We start from the raw sequence: 20,763 nt of genomic DNA on the forward strand, positions 1-20,763 counted from the left end.
TCTAGTTTGCCCTATTTTAAAAACATTATTTTTAAATTATGGAAGTAGAAATCGGAACAAACCATACCCAAACTACATATTCAAATTTTTATAAAAATTAAGGTTTAACATTTATTTTACATCTAGCTTTCCACATTTATGTGGAGACAGGGAATCAGAATGCACATAACTATAAGCAGTGCAAAAAGTGGTGCCAGAGAGAAGTCACAGATGCACAACAAACTCATAATACAGGACTAGAGAGATAGTAAAAAAGAATGGATACAAAAAACCAAACAAAACAAACAAAGAAAGCATGAAGGAAAAAGGCAGGAACGAAGAGAGCAGGATGGTTTATAATGCCCTTGATGCTAAAAAGGCAAAAGAAACTAATGGCACAAGATAATGTTTCTGGTCAAACAAAAATCCAATAGCAATGCTTTATTCATTTACGTTTAAGTCACCTGAAATGAGGAAAGTGTCCGTTGCATTAAAATTGTCATTAATGTAAATGGCAGCATGGCTGAACAAGAGCTTTTCAATGGATAACGAACATCCAACATAGTAAAGTCACTTCAACACAGCCTCTGACAATTCCCACATCAAAACAGTACTTTATTTTGCATTTTTGCCCCATTTTTATTCCCACATTAAGATCTTTCAGCTGTCAAGTGTACAAGATGAAGAAAAAGCTTCTCAGTCAGCAAACAGGGGTGCATCTGGAAATGCCTCCACAATACACCACTTCAGATCTGCTGGGTCCCAAGTCCATCCTTGAACTCTGGGCTCCCAAGTGTAGCATGCTACAGCCACACTACTACGTTAGCTTATATTAATTCTGCATACAACAGGCTGATCAATGTGTCAGCCTGCCACAGATTATTATAACTGAAAATGGCAAAAAGATTCACTCTATCCAACTTTACATCATTATTTGATGTTAAACAACGAGGCAAATCCCAACAGTATATACAAAAACCAGCTTTGCTTTTACAAAAGATTTTGTTTCCCATATTGATTAATCCAGGCAGCTTACTCATTGGTTTATGCAACTTTATTGAAGAAAATAAATCAATTACTAGCAGAGCTATTAGTTGATCACTCATCCATTGACAACTTGCATCATTTATTCAGTGCTATATTAAACAGTGTGTTGGAAGATAGATTAACTAATAGCTCCAAGACTCCTAACAAAATTTAAATGAATTACAAAAATGTTTTTAGACCCTATTTTGGAATACAATGGATGTCTGACTTCCAATTTCCATTCTCTGTAGAACAAGAACTGGTCATTCCTTTATTGACATGCATAAGATACATCACATTTTCTGTTCTGCTGATGCTATAGATTCTGTACCAATTCTCCAGTCATATCAGTTATGAGCATAACTATATAATAAAACCTCAAATCTCTAACACTGGAAGGTTTTAAATAAGATGGATGTTGCTACAGCAATGTTACTTCCTTTGATGTGAGAAAATTTTAACATCCATCTTCCCCCCGCCCCCTTGATGGTATCTTCAGTATCTGTTAGAGCAGTGAGGAATGGATTTACTCTCATAACCAAGTTAGAATGAAGACATTGGCCACATAGTACACATGCTCCATTTTAAAAAAATTCTGAATCTTGGGCAACTGTTCTTGTGTAACTACTTTACAGATTCTAAAAGCAGTTATTGTCCAAAGCTGGAAGAACTAAAAGTCTTCTCAGATGAGCATGTGCATGAATGGAAGGAGGTAAACAAAAAGTTAAAAAAAAAATAAAATAAAGATGAGGTCTGATAGGGGAGCAGCCGGATAAGAAAAATCAAAAAAGGAACAGTAATTTAAAGTTTATTCCAGCTATAATGCAGGTTATTCTGACTTTAAGGTAGCATCACATGGCATACTTCTGAGTCCATTCCCGAGATATTCTGTTGTACCTGTGAATAAAGGAAGAACACATTAGGGACAGTTAAAGCCGTAAGGATAGCAATTGCCTACCTGAAGATATTCACCATTGACATTTCAATTGATTTCTCCACGCCTTTTGTCCAGGACTCTTTCTATGCTTTGTGCACTCTTACTAAAGTAAGGAAAACAAATCTTACTTGGATATTTTCAGTAAAACAGGCCTCCATTGAGACTTACTCTTCAGCTCAAAATCAGGAGAATTTGCTAGAAGCATGTATTAGGAAACAGAGGACCACAATTTCAGAAGGGGGATGCAGGAAATTTAGAAGTTTGCTTTCCTATAACATGACACCAAGTTGTTTTGACTCTACTTTTTTTTTTTTTTACCATAAATCAGTAGAATAAGGCATCCTATAATTATATTATTGGTGTATTTTTTACAGTTATCAAATTTCTTATTTTGGTCAGAGAATGATGCAAGATGCTACTAAACTACTTTTCAGGAGTAAGCACTTCTGAATACCCAACAATTTTTCTTCAACCAACCATCCTTTTCCTGCCCCCAGACAGAAACTTTAATTGAAGTACTATTACAATGAATTCTAGCATTTGCAGAGTAATAATACGACGTGAACTTTCTGTACACACTAGTCCACAGGAATTGAACTAATACAATTAGTTTATGCTTATCTGCATGCTTGTCAGTAGCAAGTTAATTTCCAAATATACAAGCAAGATCTAAAACAGTACTTTTCATAATTTAAAGTAATAGCTATGTTTTGCTTGTATACAAAGTTTCAAGTTTGGATTGCCTAGATTATTATTATTTACATACACAGTTGGCTTTTCCACTTCATCGCTTTTAACAGTCTATGAAGTTTGTTTAAGTACTTACCAGGACTCAAGATGAACAAGTTGAACCTAGACAACTGTTTCTTACCATCACCTGTTTTTTTTGCCATGCAAGAGCATTATCTATGTGAGAAACAGTGACTAGCCAATACATTTCACACTAATCACAGATCAAGCTGTTAAATATTCAGGTTGAGTAACTGGTGCATCCATTATCTGTTAGTTAATCCAGTGCCTTGAAGCATGCAGCACTCAAGTGCTGACAGTCCCCATTTTGTTAAACGCACCATTAAGTGCAGATATCCTTACCCTACAGCATAGCGTATTTCTCTGTCCACTCTCTTGCTAACCTATTGTACCTATTTGGACAAGTATATTCAGCATTAATATACACAGACTTCAATGGCTACTTCACTGAATTCTACCTGCGTAAAAAACTTAAAACCTAATTTTAACAGAAAGCAAGATTATAAAACCTTCACCCAACAGGGAGCTTCAAAACAATAGTTATCCAAAAAAAGGCACTACAGAAGGGTCGGCAACATTTTTGGGCCACGTGCCAAAAAACTCTGCAACCTCAGCTTGTAAAGTGTTGGTGTGCCAGGAGTGGATGGTGGGAGAGCCATGAGGTGTGTTTGATCCTTCTTGTGGCAGTGCAGCCCTGACCCCTTCTCCACCTCAAGATGTGCCGCACATCACCAGCACCTGCTGCGAGCAGCCCAGGTTCCACGGCCAACAGTCTACCCAGAACCCAGGTCAGCTGTGGCATGCTGAGCAAAATGGCTTCACATGCCACACAATAGCCAAGGTTTCCTGATCCTTGCACTGCAGTATTTATTTACTAGATTAATCTTTCCTCAAAGCCTAGAAGCATTATAACTGATACCTCCTATTTAAATATAGTAAGCCAATAATTAGGCAGTGCAAACTTTAAATACTTATTGCCATGACCATGTAACCCCTCCACTGCAACTTCAGGTAAAATGTGACATCTTTGTATTATAACTGTAACATTTCCTTTGCCAAAAACAACTACCTAGTCTAATGCACAAATTCTCTCCGTCCCAGACTGATCACAAGTGACCTACTCCTCCCTTTATACCAGAGCAGAGTGTTCCTTGAAAACTTTGTTAGTATATTACCCTTACATAATTCTGTACTTACTTGTCTCTGTCTGTTTTATAGATACGTGCAATCTCTGGCACTAGAGGGTCATCTGGATTTGGATCACATAACAGTGAACAAATGGATAAGAGAACTGTGAAAAAAAAAAAAAGCGTTGACAGTGAAATCAAAGACCTTAACCAGAGTAGAAATGCCATTATTTGCTTTCTCAAAACAAGCTTATGACAGATCAATTAAGTCGAGGGAAATTTTGTAGCCCACCTAAATGCAAGAGTCACTGACCTACCTCTTTAGAGATTATTACAACTATCAGAAGTAACCAGAAAAACAACCTTGTTCTCTAAGCTCTTCAACTCCTGCAACTTCCTCTATTGTCTATGTGTACACAACAGCATACATGTGAGAAAGGCAACAAGGTTTACTGAAACTGTGCACACAAGTTGTTACCACAGAGTAATCAATACACTGTGAATTCACACCCTAGTTTCACTGAGTGGCTTGTGTGCCAGGTCCTAAATAAATTTAAAGTGATCACAAAAAAGGATTAGAATCAGACTGATTTCTTCTTTACACTAAGACAGTAATATAGTCTTAGAACTAGTCTGCCCTGTTCATGCTAAATATATGCTGATAAAATAAAACATTAAATTGAGACCGTCACAGAAAAAATAGCTGCAAGCAACAATATTAACTTCATTCTTTACTGTCGCAACCACTGCAATATGCCATGACATGATGGACCCTACTGTGGGTACTAAACTTGGTTTGCACCTTTTGGACAAGTAAGTTTAACTTCAGGAACTATTTTAACCCAACTTAAAAACCAACACAAAATCTGTTTAGATAATCTTATTTTAATTTAAACCACACATTTCAGTTTACTTTAAATATCAAACAAAGGAGTTAAGCTGAAATGAAATAAGCCACTTTTAAACCAATATAATTGTTTATATGAATTCAATCTTGCAGATTCAGACAGATACGAAAGCCGGTCCTTAGTAATATCTAAAACAAGAAACAACAGCATAAGGGTGCAACACTTTAATTATCCTTTTCTACTCAGGATCGAGCCGTATTCCCCAAGCCTGCAATTCATTGAGGCTAAAAAAAGTTGAGAATCACCTATTTGGTTGGGGTCACTTAAAGGCAACATGGGTAGGATCTCACCCTGCTGTGCCCTGCTCTTTCCAATATCTACCCCCTCTTGACTCTTCAATTTAGAAATGAGAAAGCTGAGGGGCATGGGCCAAGTGAACAGGGAACTGTTGTTCACCAAGTCCCAGAATATTAGAACTGCTGAAATTAGTAGGCAACAAGTATAAAATTAACAAGACAAAGGACTTTTTTATGCAATATGTAGTTAACTTGTGGAATTCACTGCCACAGAACATGGTGGGGGCAAATAGCATAGCCAGATCTAAAAAAAAGGGACTGGATAAATTCATGGATGATAGAAGTATTAATGGCTATTGAACACAATGGTTGGATGCCAAGGGAGGATACTGAATAAGGGCTAGATCACTCTAGACACAGCTGGCTCAATGATCTCCCTGTACTTCTGCCACTGTTGGGAGACAGAATACTGGACTAAAGAGACCATCAGTCTGACCTAATACGGCACTTTATGTACGCCAGGGTCAAGGGTAGCCCCTGCTGAAGCTGCCCTGAAGGGTCTCGCATAAGCTGCTGACCACCCACGCAGCCCCTCCTCCAGTGCCATGCTCATGGAGCCAGCAGGGGACAGGTTGGTCTGGAGAACACAGCTGGATCTGTGCAGCTACCTGCCTACACACCACAGACCACACTGTTGAGGCATGGGGAAGGAAGAGGGGCAGCAAAGGGGCTGCCTGGAGTCAAGGAACAGTAGAGAAAGCAACAGCAGTCCTTAGAGCGGCAAATTACAGGCACTGCTAGAATAACTGGAGCAGACACAGGGTGCCAGACATGAGAACATTTACGTCCTTACACATGGAGCTCACACCACACTAGCTAAGGCACACCCTTTGGAATCCCTGGGCTAGAGAATAAAAGGTAATTCTAGAGGGAAAGCCAAAAGGAAAAAAAAAAAAAAGAAACAACACAGCAACACCACAAAGATGACATAAAATTAGGGTTTTCCAAAGAAAACTTTACCTTTAGAAATAGTTAAAGCAGGAGACCATTGTGATCTTAAAATATCAAGACAAATGCTGCCATTACTGTTAATATTTGGGTGATAGATTCTTGTTGTAAATGCAACCTATAAAAAAAATTAGGTAAGTATTTACATTTTATATAAAACATGCAACTGATATTGCAAATCAAACTACTAATCAATTACATTTATTCTAAAGAATAATTACGAATGAGATACAAGGATAGTTTTTACAGTTCATGGGAAAAAAAAAAATCTTGAAATACGTGTTAAGAAGGCCAAATTTCCAGCTTTTAAATGGCTAATCTTTCAATGCCATGTAATACTGACACTGGGCAGAGCACATTTCATAGTTACAAGTCCACAAGAATAAGGCATGGAATGAAAGTAACAATGGTAAGACTGCAATGAATCACACAACACTGTTTATCACAAAACTGAAAGGCAGTTCCATGTTTCCCAGCTTCTCTTGATCAGCTGGTCAACTGTATGATTTACAGTATTAGAAAATATGGTTTTAAGTGCTACCAAAACAAACACATGCCAAAAATGTTAAGTTTGGCCACAACGAAGAGTCTGTATCCAGTATCACTTCCTCTACAAAACCTAACAGGGATAACCTGAAAATATTACATTTTGTTATAAAATAAATTCACTAAGTTAACAGGGTGTTTGTTTTCTGATTTCATAAAAGTCAACTGAAAGTGATTTTCCACTCAAATTGCTTTTGGCCTTTTATTTTACCACACTTAAAAACCAAACTAAGTCCATCTGAATTTGCCAAATCATTAACATTTTTATAAGTTACAGTAAAAAACCCCATAAATGTTGTAACAAGTTTTGATGCTATACATGGTTATATGAAATGCTTCCAAAAATACCTCATCTATATTTAGTTCTAAAAGGTGCAGTTACAGGCAGCTGCCCTAAAATATGTAGGTATTGGTAACGTCTGTAGTTGTTTTAAAATAATTTCAGAATTTACGGGTTTTTTAAGCCAAGACGAATTTGAATGAAATACATCAGCAAATGTGTAAAACTTTTCCTATGCAATGTACCAACAGATACCTACACTCAGAAGGGACATTATATTCTCAGGACAAAGGTACAAACATAACAGGGCTAACATAAGAACTCACGGATTCATAATTGCTCTCCCTGGGTTCAGCTCGCTAAAGGGCACTAGATGTACAAGTGTGAAAATGAAACTTGCCTTAGGTGGTTTGAAAGGGTAGTCTGTAGGAAAGTGAATTGTCAGAAAGAACACGCCACCTTGATATGGACTGTCATTCTGTCAAAGAAGCAAGTAATTATTCTTTAGTTATTCCTTGAGCATTAAAACTTTTGCTAAAAGCATTTTAAACCAAAAAACCAAATAATCACTGACATACTGTGGATTGTTTTTGTGCTTACAAGTAAAGCTATGAATAAAATTCAATCCCCGTTGCCCAATATGGGTTGTACAAAGATGAACTACAGCATATCAGATTGGTCACAGATGCACTTAATTTTCTCCTAAGGAACTGCTACATTTACTCACATACCACAAACATCTTTCCCCTCCAGAATTGGCTTATGCATCTTAAACAGGGAAACTCTTTTTGATTCACTGTAAGAGGAGCATAGAGACACTGTGTTCTAATAGCTATCGAGATGGCTCCCACTTCCCTCTGGCCGAGCAAACAGAAGGGGGCTGAGCCCAACCCTTTCACAGCCATTGAGGAGCTGACAGTAGCTAGTGACTAAACAGTCAATGATCTCCCTGTACTTCTGCCACTGTTGGGAGACAGAATACTGGACTAAAGAGACCAGTCTGACCTAATACGGCACTTTATGTATGCCAGGGTCAAGAGCCCCTGCTGAAGCTGCCCCGAAGGGTCTCGCATAAGCTGCTGACCACCCACACAGCCCCTCCTCCAGTGCCATGCTCATGGAGCCAGCAGGGGACAGGTTGGTCTGGAGAGCACAGCTGGATCTGTGCAGCTACCTGCCTACACACCACAGACCACACTGCTGAGGCATGGAGAAGGAGGAGGAAGAGGGGCAAAGGGGCTGCCTGGAGGCAAGGAACAGTGGAGAAAGCAGCAGCAGTCCTTAGAGCGACAAACTCCTTAGGGGCTGTGAGAGAATCAACACCGTAAGCTTGTGCCTGACGGTACAACTGAGTGGGCTTAAGGCAAGTCAAACTGATGTATACACTCAGCCACAATTCTAGAAAATCTGTTTCTGGAAGGCAGAATGCATGTGGGGAGAGGGGGAGGTGGGAGGACAGAAAAGTGCACATCTTGTTGGGGGGAAGGGGATGGGAGGAGATTTGATATGCAATAATAGAAGGTGTTCCATAAAGCCTTAATTCAGAGCAAGTATTTGTCAATATTCTGGCCAGATCCACTAGGATCCCTGGAAAAAACACATACATGCCTTACTGCCCTTGTAGTTTGCAAAAAAACTCTGAGGACTCCAGGAAAATGGAATAATGGTGAAGAACAAAATAAGGATGTACACAGAGGAATAGAAGGTTTCCTTAACACTTTTACTTTTTACAGCAGTCTTCAGTTGTGATATTTAAACCTTGCTACAGCAAAGTCTGTTTCCAAAATAACAAGACTGCAATATCTGCCTCTCTATCCTCTAAGCTAAAGACTAGGAGGTAAAAGGGTAATTTGGTCTTCTAATATTTTTGATTTAAAGCAGGGTAGGCCAGATGAAGGACATGTGGCTGGTCTTCAGGCTGAATTGGGCCCACAGATTGGCTTCACATGCTGGAGCCAGCCCACAGAGCATAGCTAGTGTGGGCACTGTATGCAATGTACACCCCAGACCGGTCCTGTGTGCTGCTTGTAGCCTGCACATGCCAGCTCCAGCCCTGTATACCACATGCAGCACGTTGGCCCTGCCCCTGCACTACACGGTAGACATGATCAGCTTGGAGCACGCACTGCATATGGTACCAAAACCAGACTGACCCTGTGTGCGCTGCATCCCATACAGAGCGCCAGTCTACGGGCCTCATCTGAACCAGTCCTGGATGTAGCATGAAGGGCTAATCTAGTGCAACAAATTTTAAAAATTCTCCTTAAAAGGAGAAAAATGCAGCAAACTGTGGCAGAGTTCTAGCCTGCAAGGGGTCCCTCATGTCCCCTGCCCCCCCCCCCAAATACTGGGAGGCTGGGGTCAGGGGACAGCAGGTCAGTAGTGAGGGGGGCACTGGGTCAAGACTGGCCACTAATACTTACAAATGGGTCCTGGCACAAAAATGGTTGAGAAACACTGGTTTAAAGGAAACCTGGAAGCTATTTGAAAACTAAAATATCTTGACTTCTTAAAGAGAAAAAAACCCCCTCATCTGCACATACCCTAGCCCCATCTCATTTCTTTAGTTTAAATAAATTTGAACAGCAACAAAGAATTCCAGTAAGAGGCAAGATGCTCAAAACAGCCCCGAAGTGCCACACCTGATACTTTAATGGCACTGCTTTGGCAAAGATTAAGTGTATTATATCTAGTATTCACTGAACATCTGCTATATTGGCAACTACAATTCACAAATGACCTTAGGCCTTTTATTGTACATTCTGGAAATAAAATTTTACTGTTTATAAAAATGAGGAACTCAAAGAATTACTTAGAACCAGTGTAGACTAGACCTAGGCAAGCTTCCTCATATTTCATTGACACTAAAATCTCAAATCCTTATTCCTAAAATTAGTAGATGCCAAGATAGGATTTATCAAATCAAGGCTGTCCAACTTATTTGACTACGCAGGCTGCTCCCTTAATTCAGCAGCAGGCAAGAGTGGGGGAGTACAGTAACAGCAACATTTGTCCCGTGGGTTCCAGAGATATGCCAATGCAGCAGTTTGAGCAGTAGAACAGGTTGCCACTTGGACTGCACCCAGCACATTTACACCAAAAATTCCTACATTTTGGCAAGGTTCTAATTCTATGAGAGGACTTGAAAAACTATTACCATAAACCCAAGGACAGGTAAAATTACTAGGCTAATTCAGGATACTTTTATTTATTCTCTTGCTTGAGCAGCATGCACTTTAAGGTGAAAAGGCTAATAAATGCCTTTGGACTGATGGAGCGAGTTGTGCGGGAAAGGCCTGGACAACACTGAATGAGGAAGAAAGGCAGAATGGAAAACAGTCTTACAAGGAAAAAAGACCCCAAACAAACACTCAAACCCTTATGAGGATGCAGACACTAGTCAAAATTTTACTCAACAACATGCAACTCAGACTACTAAATTTGTTCCAGTATCAGCATAACTATTGACCCAACCTTCTGAGAGCGCACTTTGTTGCATTCAAGGAGAAAAAGGAGAAAAACAAATCCAGTTTCTGAACTTTGAGCTGAAGATCAGACTCTTCATTTTCCTCCACAGAGGAAGTGAAGATGAGCAGACATATGCAAATGATATTTAAACCAGACCTATATGTAAGGTCAGATCAGTACTAACAGTCACCTAAATTAACAGTTCTAAAATGCAACCCAACTAGAGGCATCACCGACAGGCTCCACATCTACTGGTACTTGACCAAGTTTAGCTTACTTGAATTACATTTACAAAAAGTGAGAATTCAGTCTGGAACCCAAAAACAACCTGACACCCCCTCAACCACCATTGTTTAAAGTAACAACGCAGGTTAAGTGAGCCCTTGATAAATATGGACACTACTGTTAGCATTCAATAGGACTACAGAGATAAACAAGGATTTAAAGTTTTGCCTGCAGAACCATGTTTTTTATCATGCGTGAGAAACAATATTTAAACCAACTTTCAGACTGGAAACCAAGGGAAACCACAGAACCAGGGAAAGTGCTCCCACTGAAGGGACTGCCCCCCAGTGAGTGCCACTGAGCTCCACATCTGCAGGCAAGATCCAAAGGCACAACTGCTAAAAGATGTACCTACATATGAATAATGTTCATTCCAAGCAAGCACATTTTTCTAAAACAATCCCAATAAAGTTCTCTTTGGTCACTGATTCTTTTTAGAACTGAGCAGCTTCTGGTATAAAAAAGCTACAGCTATTTTGATATCTTAATTCCTAAGCAGTCTAACTTGTAATGTATTTAAAACACAATAAGGACAAGTGCCTTTGATAAGTATTTCTAATCTAAATTTTCAAGCCATAGTAAAATTTTAGGCATGTTTTGTTCCTGCAGCTATCTGAAATTCTGCATGTCAGATTCTGTTTATCCCGTCAGAGCTATAGAAGTTCTGCCAACCCAGTCCAAACAAAGCTCTCCTCATTTGCACCAGTGCATCTATCCCGGTAAACAAAAGTCTAATTCTGCATACAGACTAAGTCAATGTTGGATCAAACTAAAGAAACTTTGGGGTGCATAAACATATGTTCTAGATAAAGATAATATTTTGTTTGTGTTATTTTTGAAAGACAGTTCGCATAACATACACACACGTCACGTCACAGAGATGACCTTGCAAACAGTAATTTTTTCCCCTTCATTTCTCCTAACAGAATTCTAGGGAGCATCTAAATTAGGGACTAACTGTGGAGAAATTAAGACGACAAGAGTTCTTGCTAATCAAAACTATTTCACACTAGCATTAACATTCAACGAAGTGGGAATACTTACAGGTCCCATAATTGTGGCTTGCCAATGAAACACTAGAAAAGAAAAATTCAGTGTTATTACCTATGCATTATATATTCTCTGAATTAAGACAACATCAGATCAAGTTGAATGCTACTTACTATCATCTCCAACTGGACCAGCTGAACACTGTGCGGGAGGATCACGGGCTAAGTCACTAAGCTCCTAAATAAAATTTAAAAAAAAAAAAAAACTGTTCAGAAAAATGTTAGTGAAGTACTATATTATTTTTCACTGAATATATAAAAAAATCCTGTATTTTCTTAATGTAAAAGACAATACAGACCAAACGATATGTCAAACCCTTAAAAATTGCACTCTCAGGCCATGGATGGCACTCCAAATACTGGAGTGCTTCAAATTTGGTGCTATGCAGACATGTACACCTCTACTGATTAGCATGAGTCCCAAGGACAGCTGACTGCACGGAAGACTACTCACTGGCCATCTACCCTGCTGCCCATCCATCAGGGCAGAGCGAAGTAGAACAGAGGACCCCTTGAACGTACAGATATTTCAGGAAATGCTTCAAAAGAAAGCAGTTCAAAAGACGTTCCTTATTTTTTAAGGGCTTCTTTAGCCACACACACCTGCACCCACCATTTGGAACACTTCAAAGGCAACTGCAAGGTTTTACATATCACAGGGATGGGCCAGATGCAGCTTGCGGCCCCTAGAAAATTCAGAAAATTAACAGTTATCTGCCCCTGGCTGCCCGTCATGCGGCCCTCAACAGCTTGCCAAAACTCAGTAAGCAGCCTTCTGCCTGAAATAATTGCCCACCCCTGACAGCATGTCTGTCCAGGGCCTCAGCAGGTATCAAAAATGTCTTCATGAAAGAGAAGACCTACTAAGCTTGGCAAAGTAAATAAGCTTCTAAATTCAAGTTCTGAGATTTAGAAGTCAGTTACTATTTGTACTTTTTATATACCCCATGTTAGAAGATGCATGAAGAAAGTCATTACATACTCTATTAATACTTTCTTCCTTAAAGGACATGAGGGAGAAAAAAAAAGGATAAACATTAAGTTAAATGTCTTCACAATGTACCAGAAACTAAAGTTTAACACAAAAACAGGAAGCTCAGCAGTTCCACCTTCTTGGAAGTACCATGCACATGATCAGCAGCTTGCTGTATCTATTTAATGCTTTAAATAGTGAATTGCAAAGACTGGCAAGTGTAAAAGGATTTCTGCAAGAGTTAATTTAAAAGAAGGGTTTTTTTTGTTTTGTTCTGTTTTTTTGAAAACTGCACCTACCTATATCAGTTTCAGAAAGCTTTTTTTTTTAATCCTATGAAATCCTGTCACCTGCATGTTAGGTTTCTCTGTTATTTATATGACTCTAGCAAAGGTTTAAAATGCAATGTTCTTTTAATCCAATTTATAGGGATTACAATACTACATAAGAGACACAGGTGTCTCATTTTCAGATGTTTCTGTTACTTTGGAAATTAAGTTATGTAGCGGTCCTGAAATTCGTTAAATATACAGTGTTAATTTTAGGTTTATGTTTTATTTAATTAATTTTTAGAACTCCTTAAAAATTATTCTTTAAGTGCTTACAGCTAGCTTTTTAGACATTAAGAAATTCTGAGTGAAGGGACGCCCTACTTCCCCTTCCCTCCCCCCAAAATCACAGATGGGGATCTTGGCAGTCAAAAGTACTACACTTCAGTTAAGACACTGAAACAAGTTATTTCCAATATGTTGGCTAAGTTCCTTGAACATTTGTCACTTGCATAGCGGTGTACTGTAATGCACAATGGAGGAAAAAAGCCACAGCATTCATTAGTTGCCTGAAAAACCTTAATAAACAAAGTCTCTGAACTGTTATTAATTTAGAAAACACAGCACTTGTATGTTTCTCTGCTGTTAAATTATTGACAAGCCAACATGCCATCAAAATGGTCTCTTTCTTGTAAGTTAACTCTAACAATAATCGATCACTTCCGGTAAAATAATATTTACTGGCAAGCATACAGAAAATATGACCTAGTTTTCCATACCAATTCACCTCCAAAGGTTTCTTAAATTACTTAAGACTATTCCAGTTTCCCTTGCCTTAGGAAAGTCTTTATACCATAAGTCAATTCATGTTTTACTTTCTCAAATTTTGCAGAAAACAGCTTAGCAAAATATCAGTAGCTAAGGTTTACAACTCCCACCTACTAAAAGTAATCATGGTTAATTTCCAAGTTTAGATGAGGACATCTAAATGAGCAAAGAATAGCAATCTAAGGTGCAGAAAGAATAATCAAGGCTTAGGCACGTCAACATGTACAACTATTTCCTCTTCCTTCTTGTATGTCTAACCTCAGCCCAAATCAGGATTTCTAACACTACCTAGAATCTGGTACATTTCCTTACCCTTCACCCACAGCAATCTGCCCCAGTGCATGTAGCTTAATATTCTGTATCAATTAATCTTAACCTATAAAATGGGCAACTTCAACACCATAGTATTCCAATATCCGATGCAACAGACCTGCTATGTTCAATTAGCCATATTATCTTCAGTTTCCCTACTCCTACTCAGAAGTACAGGCAGCAGTTCCTTCTGAACAGACCAACATAAATCCTATGATGTCTAATCCACAAGTTTGTACATTCTCTCAAACTTATTTTAAGAGGCTTCAACTTTACCTCATTTAAAAAACACATTTTCTAGTGCACCAAGACACTGGTTAAGCTCATATGTTGTTTTAGAGAACTGCCTTATAGAAAACCTGTAGCTTAAAATTAAACTTGTAACATGACTTAAGCCAGTGGTGTCAAAGATTTGGCCCAGGGACCCCTATTGCCCTGCCCATGGGTGTTGGACTAGCCCTGCACACTGCGCATGGAGATACTGTAATGCAGCACATGCCATGGACGATGCGGGCCCAGCCTGTGGGTCCAATCCAGCAGCATCTCTCTCATGTGGCCTCTTATCAAATGAATGTTATAACCCTGACTTAAGAGATGGAGAAAGACCCTTTTCTTTAAGTTTCTTTTTAAACAATCATTAACGTGTACCTTCCAAAAATGGTATTTCTACATGGAAGCAGGGATAGAGGAAAGCACACTTGCTTGAGTTCATGAAGAGATCACTTTTAAATCAGCAACTGGCTGGAAAAATTTGCCCTGTAAGTGAATTCTAGGATTTACAACTGGCTGGGGAGGGGGGGGGGAAGGCGCATCGGGAAAGAGAACCTGGAAAAAAGGAACGGGAAAGGAACAAAGGTGTAAAACTCACTCTCTCTAAACCAACAGTTCTAAACCTCATTACATTCAAGGCATCTCAGTAAATGCTTGTTAAAAAACTTAAAAATGTTAAGAGGTTTCAAATCTGCATCATCTAAAAAATACATTCAGAAAATACACCAGAAAAATGCTTTTAGATAATGCACATCTGAAACCTCATTGAAGTTTTTAACAAGACAGATATGCATGTATACTTGTCACTTAACCATTTAATTTGACCTGAGAAAAGAGATATTTTCAGTGTGGTTCATTTTCTTAAAATTATTTCCCCACTTATATTCTTAGCAGGCTAGACCTACATTTTGCAGCAAGCCTAGAGGATTTTAGCAGTAGTTCAACAAGAACCAGGAAACTTTGCGAAAAGTAATTTCAAAAACTGAAGTTTAATTATAATATTAATCTAAGCAGCAAACTTTCCCAAATGCTCACATCAATACTACATTCTGTTTTATTCTATTTCCAGATTTGACACTTGGGTTAATAGTAGAAGTTCTTTCAAGAACAGCTGGATGACTTTGCAGTCAGGTAGCATCAAGTTCTATGTACGCATTTAAAGTAATCCTAACATTATTATCCAAGTTGCTCCATGACAGCCAAAGACAAAGTCATAAGAATCCTGTGGTTGAACTGAACCATCTGCAAACTGGAAATGGCCTCACACAGGCTACAGTTAAGTTTTACTGTAAAGTTTGCAGATGACACCAAGCTGAGAAGAGTAGTCAATAAGCTGGATGGTAAGGGTAGGATTCAGAGAGATCTCAACAAATTGGAGAATTGGACCAAATCTCATGAGGTTCAATAAGGACAAGTATAACATCCTACACTTAAGAAGAAACATTCCCATGCACCAAGACAGACTGGCTAAGCAGCAGAGTGCTGCAGAAAGAGACCTGGGGATTACAGTGGACAATAAGCTGAATAAGTAAACAGTGTGCCCTTGCTGCAAAGAAGGCTAACAGCATACTGGGCTGACACAAATAGGAGCACTGCAACCAGACTGAGGGAAGTCATTATCCCCCTCTACTTGGCATAGGTGAGGCCAAATCTGGAGTGCCGTGGTCAGTTTTGGACCCCTCACTATAGAAAGCATGTGGACAAATTGGAAATAATCCAGCAGAAGGCAAAGAAAATGGTTAGGAGGCTAGTAACTGGGCTTATTTAGCTGGGAGAAGAGATGACTGAGAAGAAATTTAATAGCAGCCTTCAACTACCTGAAGGGGGTTCCAAAGAGGATGGAGCTCAACTGTTCTCAGGTGGTACAGATGAAAGAACAAGGAGCAATGGTCTCAAGTTGCAGCAAGGGGAATTTAGCTTAGATATTAGGAAAAAAAACTTCTCTCACTAAGGTGTTGATAAAGCACTGAAACTGGTTACCCAGGGAGATGGTGGAATCTCCATTCTTGGAGGTTTTAAGACCCACTAGACAAAGCCTTGGCTGGGATGATATAGTTGGAGATGGTCCTGCTTTAAGCAGGGGTTGGACTAGGTGACTTAAGGTTGATTCCAATCTTAATTTTCTGTGATTCTATGATTCTAAAGCTTTTCACAGTAGGGACAGGAAGGCTTCTCACCTTCCTCTTCATCTGTAGGAAATACTAGCTTTGATGCAAAAGGACAAATTTAGGAGTACACTGAAAAAGATTTTTGGGGTCGATACTAATGGCCGATTATTAATGAGCCATATAAGCGGATACCAATCTGATTCCCGATATGCGTCCTGGCAGCTTGGAGAGCAGCATCTGGCTGGTAAGTCTATAGAGGAAAAGGGGCAGGGAAGAGGTATGGGAGATCGAGGGTACAGATCGAGGCCCCAGTGTGAGGGAGGGACTGGGACTTGGGGCAGGCACTGCCTACCACAGAATGGAGCAGCGGAGCAGCTCCCACTGCTGGCGCATCCCGGGGGAGGCACAGAAGGGCACATGCCCCCCTGTATCTGTGCATGGGCCGAGGTCAGGCTGTTGCTGCAAGCTGGGGCTGGGAGTGCTGCAGGGGTCTTCCCAGCAGGGGTTTGAGCCAGGGTTCCAAGCGGGGTGGGCAGCAGCAGTGGGGGGGGGTTACAGGGTGGGCTATAGTCCCCCCTAGAATTTGCCCCCACCCACCCTCCCAGTGCCATTGCCTGCTCTGCACACAGCCCCAGCCCAGCTCCCCGTTGAGAAGAGCTCAGTGCCACCCCTAACCCCAGGCCACCCTCACCCCACACAGATCTGGCCTTCCGTGCCCCCCCCCAGGGTGTGCCAGCAGTGGGAGCCACTGTACTCCTCCTCCCCTCCCTGCCCGGACAAGCCTGATCTGCCCCCAACCCCTTCCCTCTTTTCCTCCCCAGACTTACCAGCCAGACTCTGCTTTCCAACCTGCCAGGCTGCATGCATGCACGCAGCATTTAATCAGCGACATTATCAGTCACATCAGCCAAAAAAAGCTGACTGCTGATAATGTCAATTTTGCTTTTGATCGGTGCCAATCCGACATGAACTGATACATCTGTGCACCTCTAGAGAAATTTCCTCCTTGCTGAGTGACCAGCTGCCTTAGCTCTGGTATTTGCCCTTCCCCGTCATACATATCGATGGTTTTTTAACAAGCAACTTCCAAGGAGCAATCATATACAGAGATCTCAGATCTAGAGCAAGAAATAGATGAAGAATAAGCAGGACTCGGAATTCAAATTATTATAATAAGAGAAGGGCAAGTCTTGTGCTTAAAGCATAGGGATACAGGACTCTAGTTCTTTGGCTCTGACAGACTGCTGGCAGGGGCGATGTGTAGGGGGATACATGAGCACCCCTGAGCATGGCAGTGCACCTCCTACAAAAAGGCACCGCCTACACCCTCCACCACTGCTGGCAGCATCTGCAGGAGCTCCCGTTTACTGCCACCATGCTCCCGCTGCCTCCAGAAGCACACATCGTTCATGACTGCTGATGTAGCTGTGTGGACATCGTAGCCTCTATGCCCCAAATTCTATTTTTCTGGTGAAGATTAGTCACACTAGATGCTGAAAGTTTAATCCAGGATGCTGGGCTGACATAACCATGACAGTCCAGGAATTACGAGGCAAGTTTTTTTTGTGGGTAATACTTTTTAGTGGACTGTCTAGTTGTCTACATACATTAGACAAGCTTACAAATGCAAGACCTGCTTGGGCTCAAGGAAAGTTTACAAAATACCATCAAAAGGTAAGCTGGGAAACAAATATTCATAAACTGGCTGAACACGAGGAACCAAGGACTGAAGATTGGTATTGAATTTATAGCATACTATAAATTTACTTGATTCCTGAAATTCTGCTTTTACCCTACAGGTGATAATGACACTCTCCTCCCTTTTGATAGGTCTTGATTTCCCATTAATCAGGTTTCTTTTTCTTCTATTAATTGTCTGCTACACATGGGAATCTCTTCTCCAATTTCACACCCTGCAGTTTTTAATCATTGCTGGGCCTGCTACTTCCCTCAGCCCTGAAGAACACCTTGAAGATTCAAAGCATTTTAAGCATCAGTTACACCCTACTACTCCTAGTCAGAGTCCTGTGAGCTGCAACACACACCACAGCAAGCTACAATTAAATTTCAGTAAAAAAGTATGAAAATTACAGCACAATTGAAAGAGTGGAGAACCCACCTGCTGTTAAGACAGTCAGGACAGTAATAATTTTTGTACAGGGAACAAAAGACTTTTCACAAAGTCTTGACACATACTGTATTTTCTTGCATATAAAACACACCCTTAAATAAAACATACACCTGGTTTGTTTTTGCAAGGCAGAATGTAGAAAAAGGTTTTTCCAAGATAATGGCCCACTGTGAGACAGAGTAAGTGCTGCTGGAAACACAAGTCCATGTGGCAGCATGAACTTCCTGGTGTGACAGACTTCCCTCCTGCGTTACATGAGGAATAATGACTTGCATCTGAAAACTTGTCTAACTCCGTCGCAGCTACATAACTGGTTCAATGAAAGATATAACTCTAAAATCTTTGCCATACTTCCCAGGTGCTCTATATGTTTCTAAGAGGTTAGGCTTCAGAACATACCCAAGGGCAAGTAGCAAGACTATTACTTCTTTATTACAAGTAGTTCTTAATAAATCCCTACACCTAAAATGTCGGTTCCACATCACAAGCCTTATCAAAATACTATCATACAGTTCACTTGCTGCTTCTGGCATAAGCTACAGTGCTCAACCAATAGCTACAACTGTGAGAAAGTTAACACAAGACTCCACCCCTTCAGTTTGCTAAGCAGACACAAGCAGCAGCCATCTTGGCAACTTTAAGGCATACAGTATTTCCAGGAGTGCTGCTTTTCCAAAAAAAGAAACCGCTTCCATGCTTCAAATGCACACCCCAATTTTGGGGAGCAGAGGTGGGGGTGATTTTGGGGAAAACTACATCCAGTATGTGAGAAAGTGCGGTAATTCAAATACATATCTTTATTTAAATTTCCATCATATGTAATTTTGAACACTGGACTGTACTCCCACTATACTATAAACTAGTGGCTTGTAGCCTTTTTAGCCTTTACTACTCCATTTTTTTCGTTTATCAGAAACTCAGCTAGGAAGCACAAAGCTACAATATAAACTCAGAAAAGATAAGAAGGGGTGAACAGAAGATTAAAAAGTTGAGAACCACTTGCTGGTGCTAAGTGAGGACTGTGGCACCAGAACCATACCCTGCCTTCCCCCCTCTTTCTACCATCCACACTTTCCCTACTCCTGGTCCATACTCAAGGAGATGAGGGCAAGCCCTGAGGCTGCTTCTCTGGGTCTTGTATGCTGGCAGCCAGGGCCATGTATGCCTAGGGCCCTTCCTGCCAGCCCTGAGAGCACAGTTGGAGGTGTGGGGACAAGCCAAAGGGAAAAGCATGGCTCTGAACCACACATCTGCCTTCCTGATGGAAGTGGAGTGCACTGCTCAGTGTGGGGGGGGCAGGCAGCAGAAGCCAGCAACAGTGCTGGTCCCCAAAGGAGCAATAGCAAGCATTGTTTGTCCACAGGAGGCTGGGGTAGACACAGCATGTTGGACATGGGGAAGAGAATGATCACCTTCTCACACAGGAGCTGTGGGCTGCAGCAACCTTAAAGGGATCTCATAGCACCCTGAGAACCTCTGCTTTAGAGCACATGAAAAACTCGACATTTAAAACCGAAAAACATCTGAGAGTCAGCAGTGACTCCCAAGAGAATCTGAATGTCTATACAAGGCCAGTGATGGTGAACTGGGGCACCGATTATATCATAATTATTCATGTATACTTTTTCCAGTTTGTTCAAATACGGTTTCCAGTCATGTTATTTTTTTATGTGCTATAATAAATAGTTTTTAAATGGGGTGCCACTAAATTCAAAAAAGTTAAGGAGGGGCATTTGAGTCTAAAAAGTTGAGAACCACTGATTTAAAGGTTAACCTCATCAGGGCACAAACTGTACATTTGGACAGTCTGTAACAATGTGGTCTTGTTACAATGTTCACTAGCCCTGATCAGAAAGGTTACATTACATTAAAAAATCTACATAAGAAAAACTTAGGCACTTTATTTCATAAATGTTACCCTTGTTTCTTAGAATCAATGAGTCGGAAGGAACCTAGACAGATCAGCTAGTCCGACCCCCTGCCATGGGCAGGAAGGAGCATTAGGAGTGGCAAGAGTCATAAGACCTCAGCAAGGTGCCTACCCAGTCTCCTCTTCTTATGCTACCTTACTTGAAACATCCTATGTACAACTGTAATTCAGTGTACTTATTTACACAACCACATTTTTTTCTGATAGAACTGTGTCATTCACTATACAATACAGTGCATTAAAAGACACTGTTCTCTGTAGATGAGGTCAGCAACCTATGGCCCACGGGCTATATCCAGCCCAACACACAAAACAAAATGTGAAAAAAGCTTAAGTGGGCTGT

The 20,763-nt window shown here is 40.4% G+C and overlaps 1 protein-coding gene across 3 annotated transcripts in view; it reads right to left on the reverse strand.

Moving 5' to 3' along the window:
* Nucleotides 1-405: 405 nt before the first annotated feature.
* UBE2D3 (ubiquitin conjugating enzyme E2 D3) overlaps nucleotides 406-20,763 on the reverse strand; it is a 37,073-nt gene continuing 16,715 nt past the window's right edge. For 2 of the 3 annotated variants that reach the window (XM_090031897.1, XM_090031899.1), the window contains 7 exons: nucleotides 11,714-11,777; nucleotides 11,595-11,626; nucleotides 7,198-7,275; nucleotides 5,984-6,089; nucleotides 3,890-3,983; nucleotides 3,035-3,084; nucleotides 406-1,902 (listed from right to left, as the gene is read on the reverse strand). In XM_090031897.1, the coding sequence (XP_089888023.1) occupies nucleotides 3,036-3,084; nucleotides 3,890-3,983; nucleotides 5,984-6,089; nucleotides 7,198-7,275; nucleotides 11,595-11,626; nucleotides 11,714-11,777 (423 nt within the window). In that variant the 3' untranslated portion in view covers nucleotides 406-1,902; nucleotide 3,035. The remainder of the gene's footprint in view (nucleotides 1,903-3,034; nucleotides 3,085-3,889; nucleotides 3,984-5,983; nucleotides 6,090-7,197; nucleotides 7,276-11,594; nucleotides 11,627-11,713; nucleotides 11,778-20,763) is intronic. The other variant, XM_090031898.1, reaches the window with a different exon arrangement.

Source organism: Crocodylus siamensis, chromosome 2, assembly GCF_052110815.1.
Source record: "Crocodylus siamensis isolate JL-2025a chromosome 2, ASM5211081v1, whole genome shotgun sequence".
In the NCBI taxonomy this organism is placed as follows: Eukaryota; Metazoa; Chordata; order Crocodylia; family Crocodylidae; genus Crocodylus; species Crocodylus siamensis.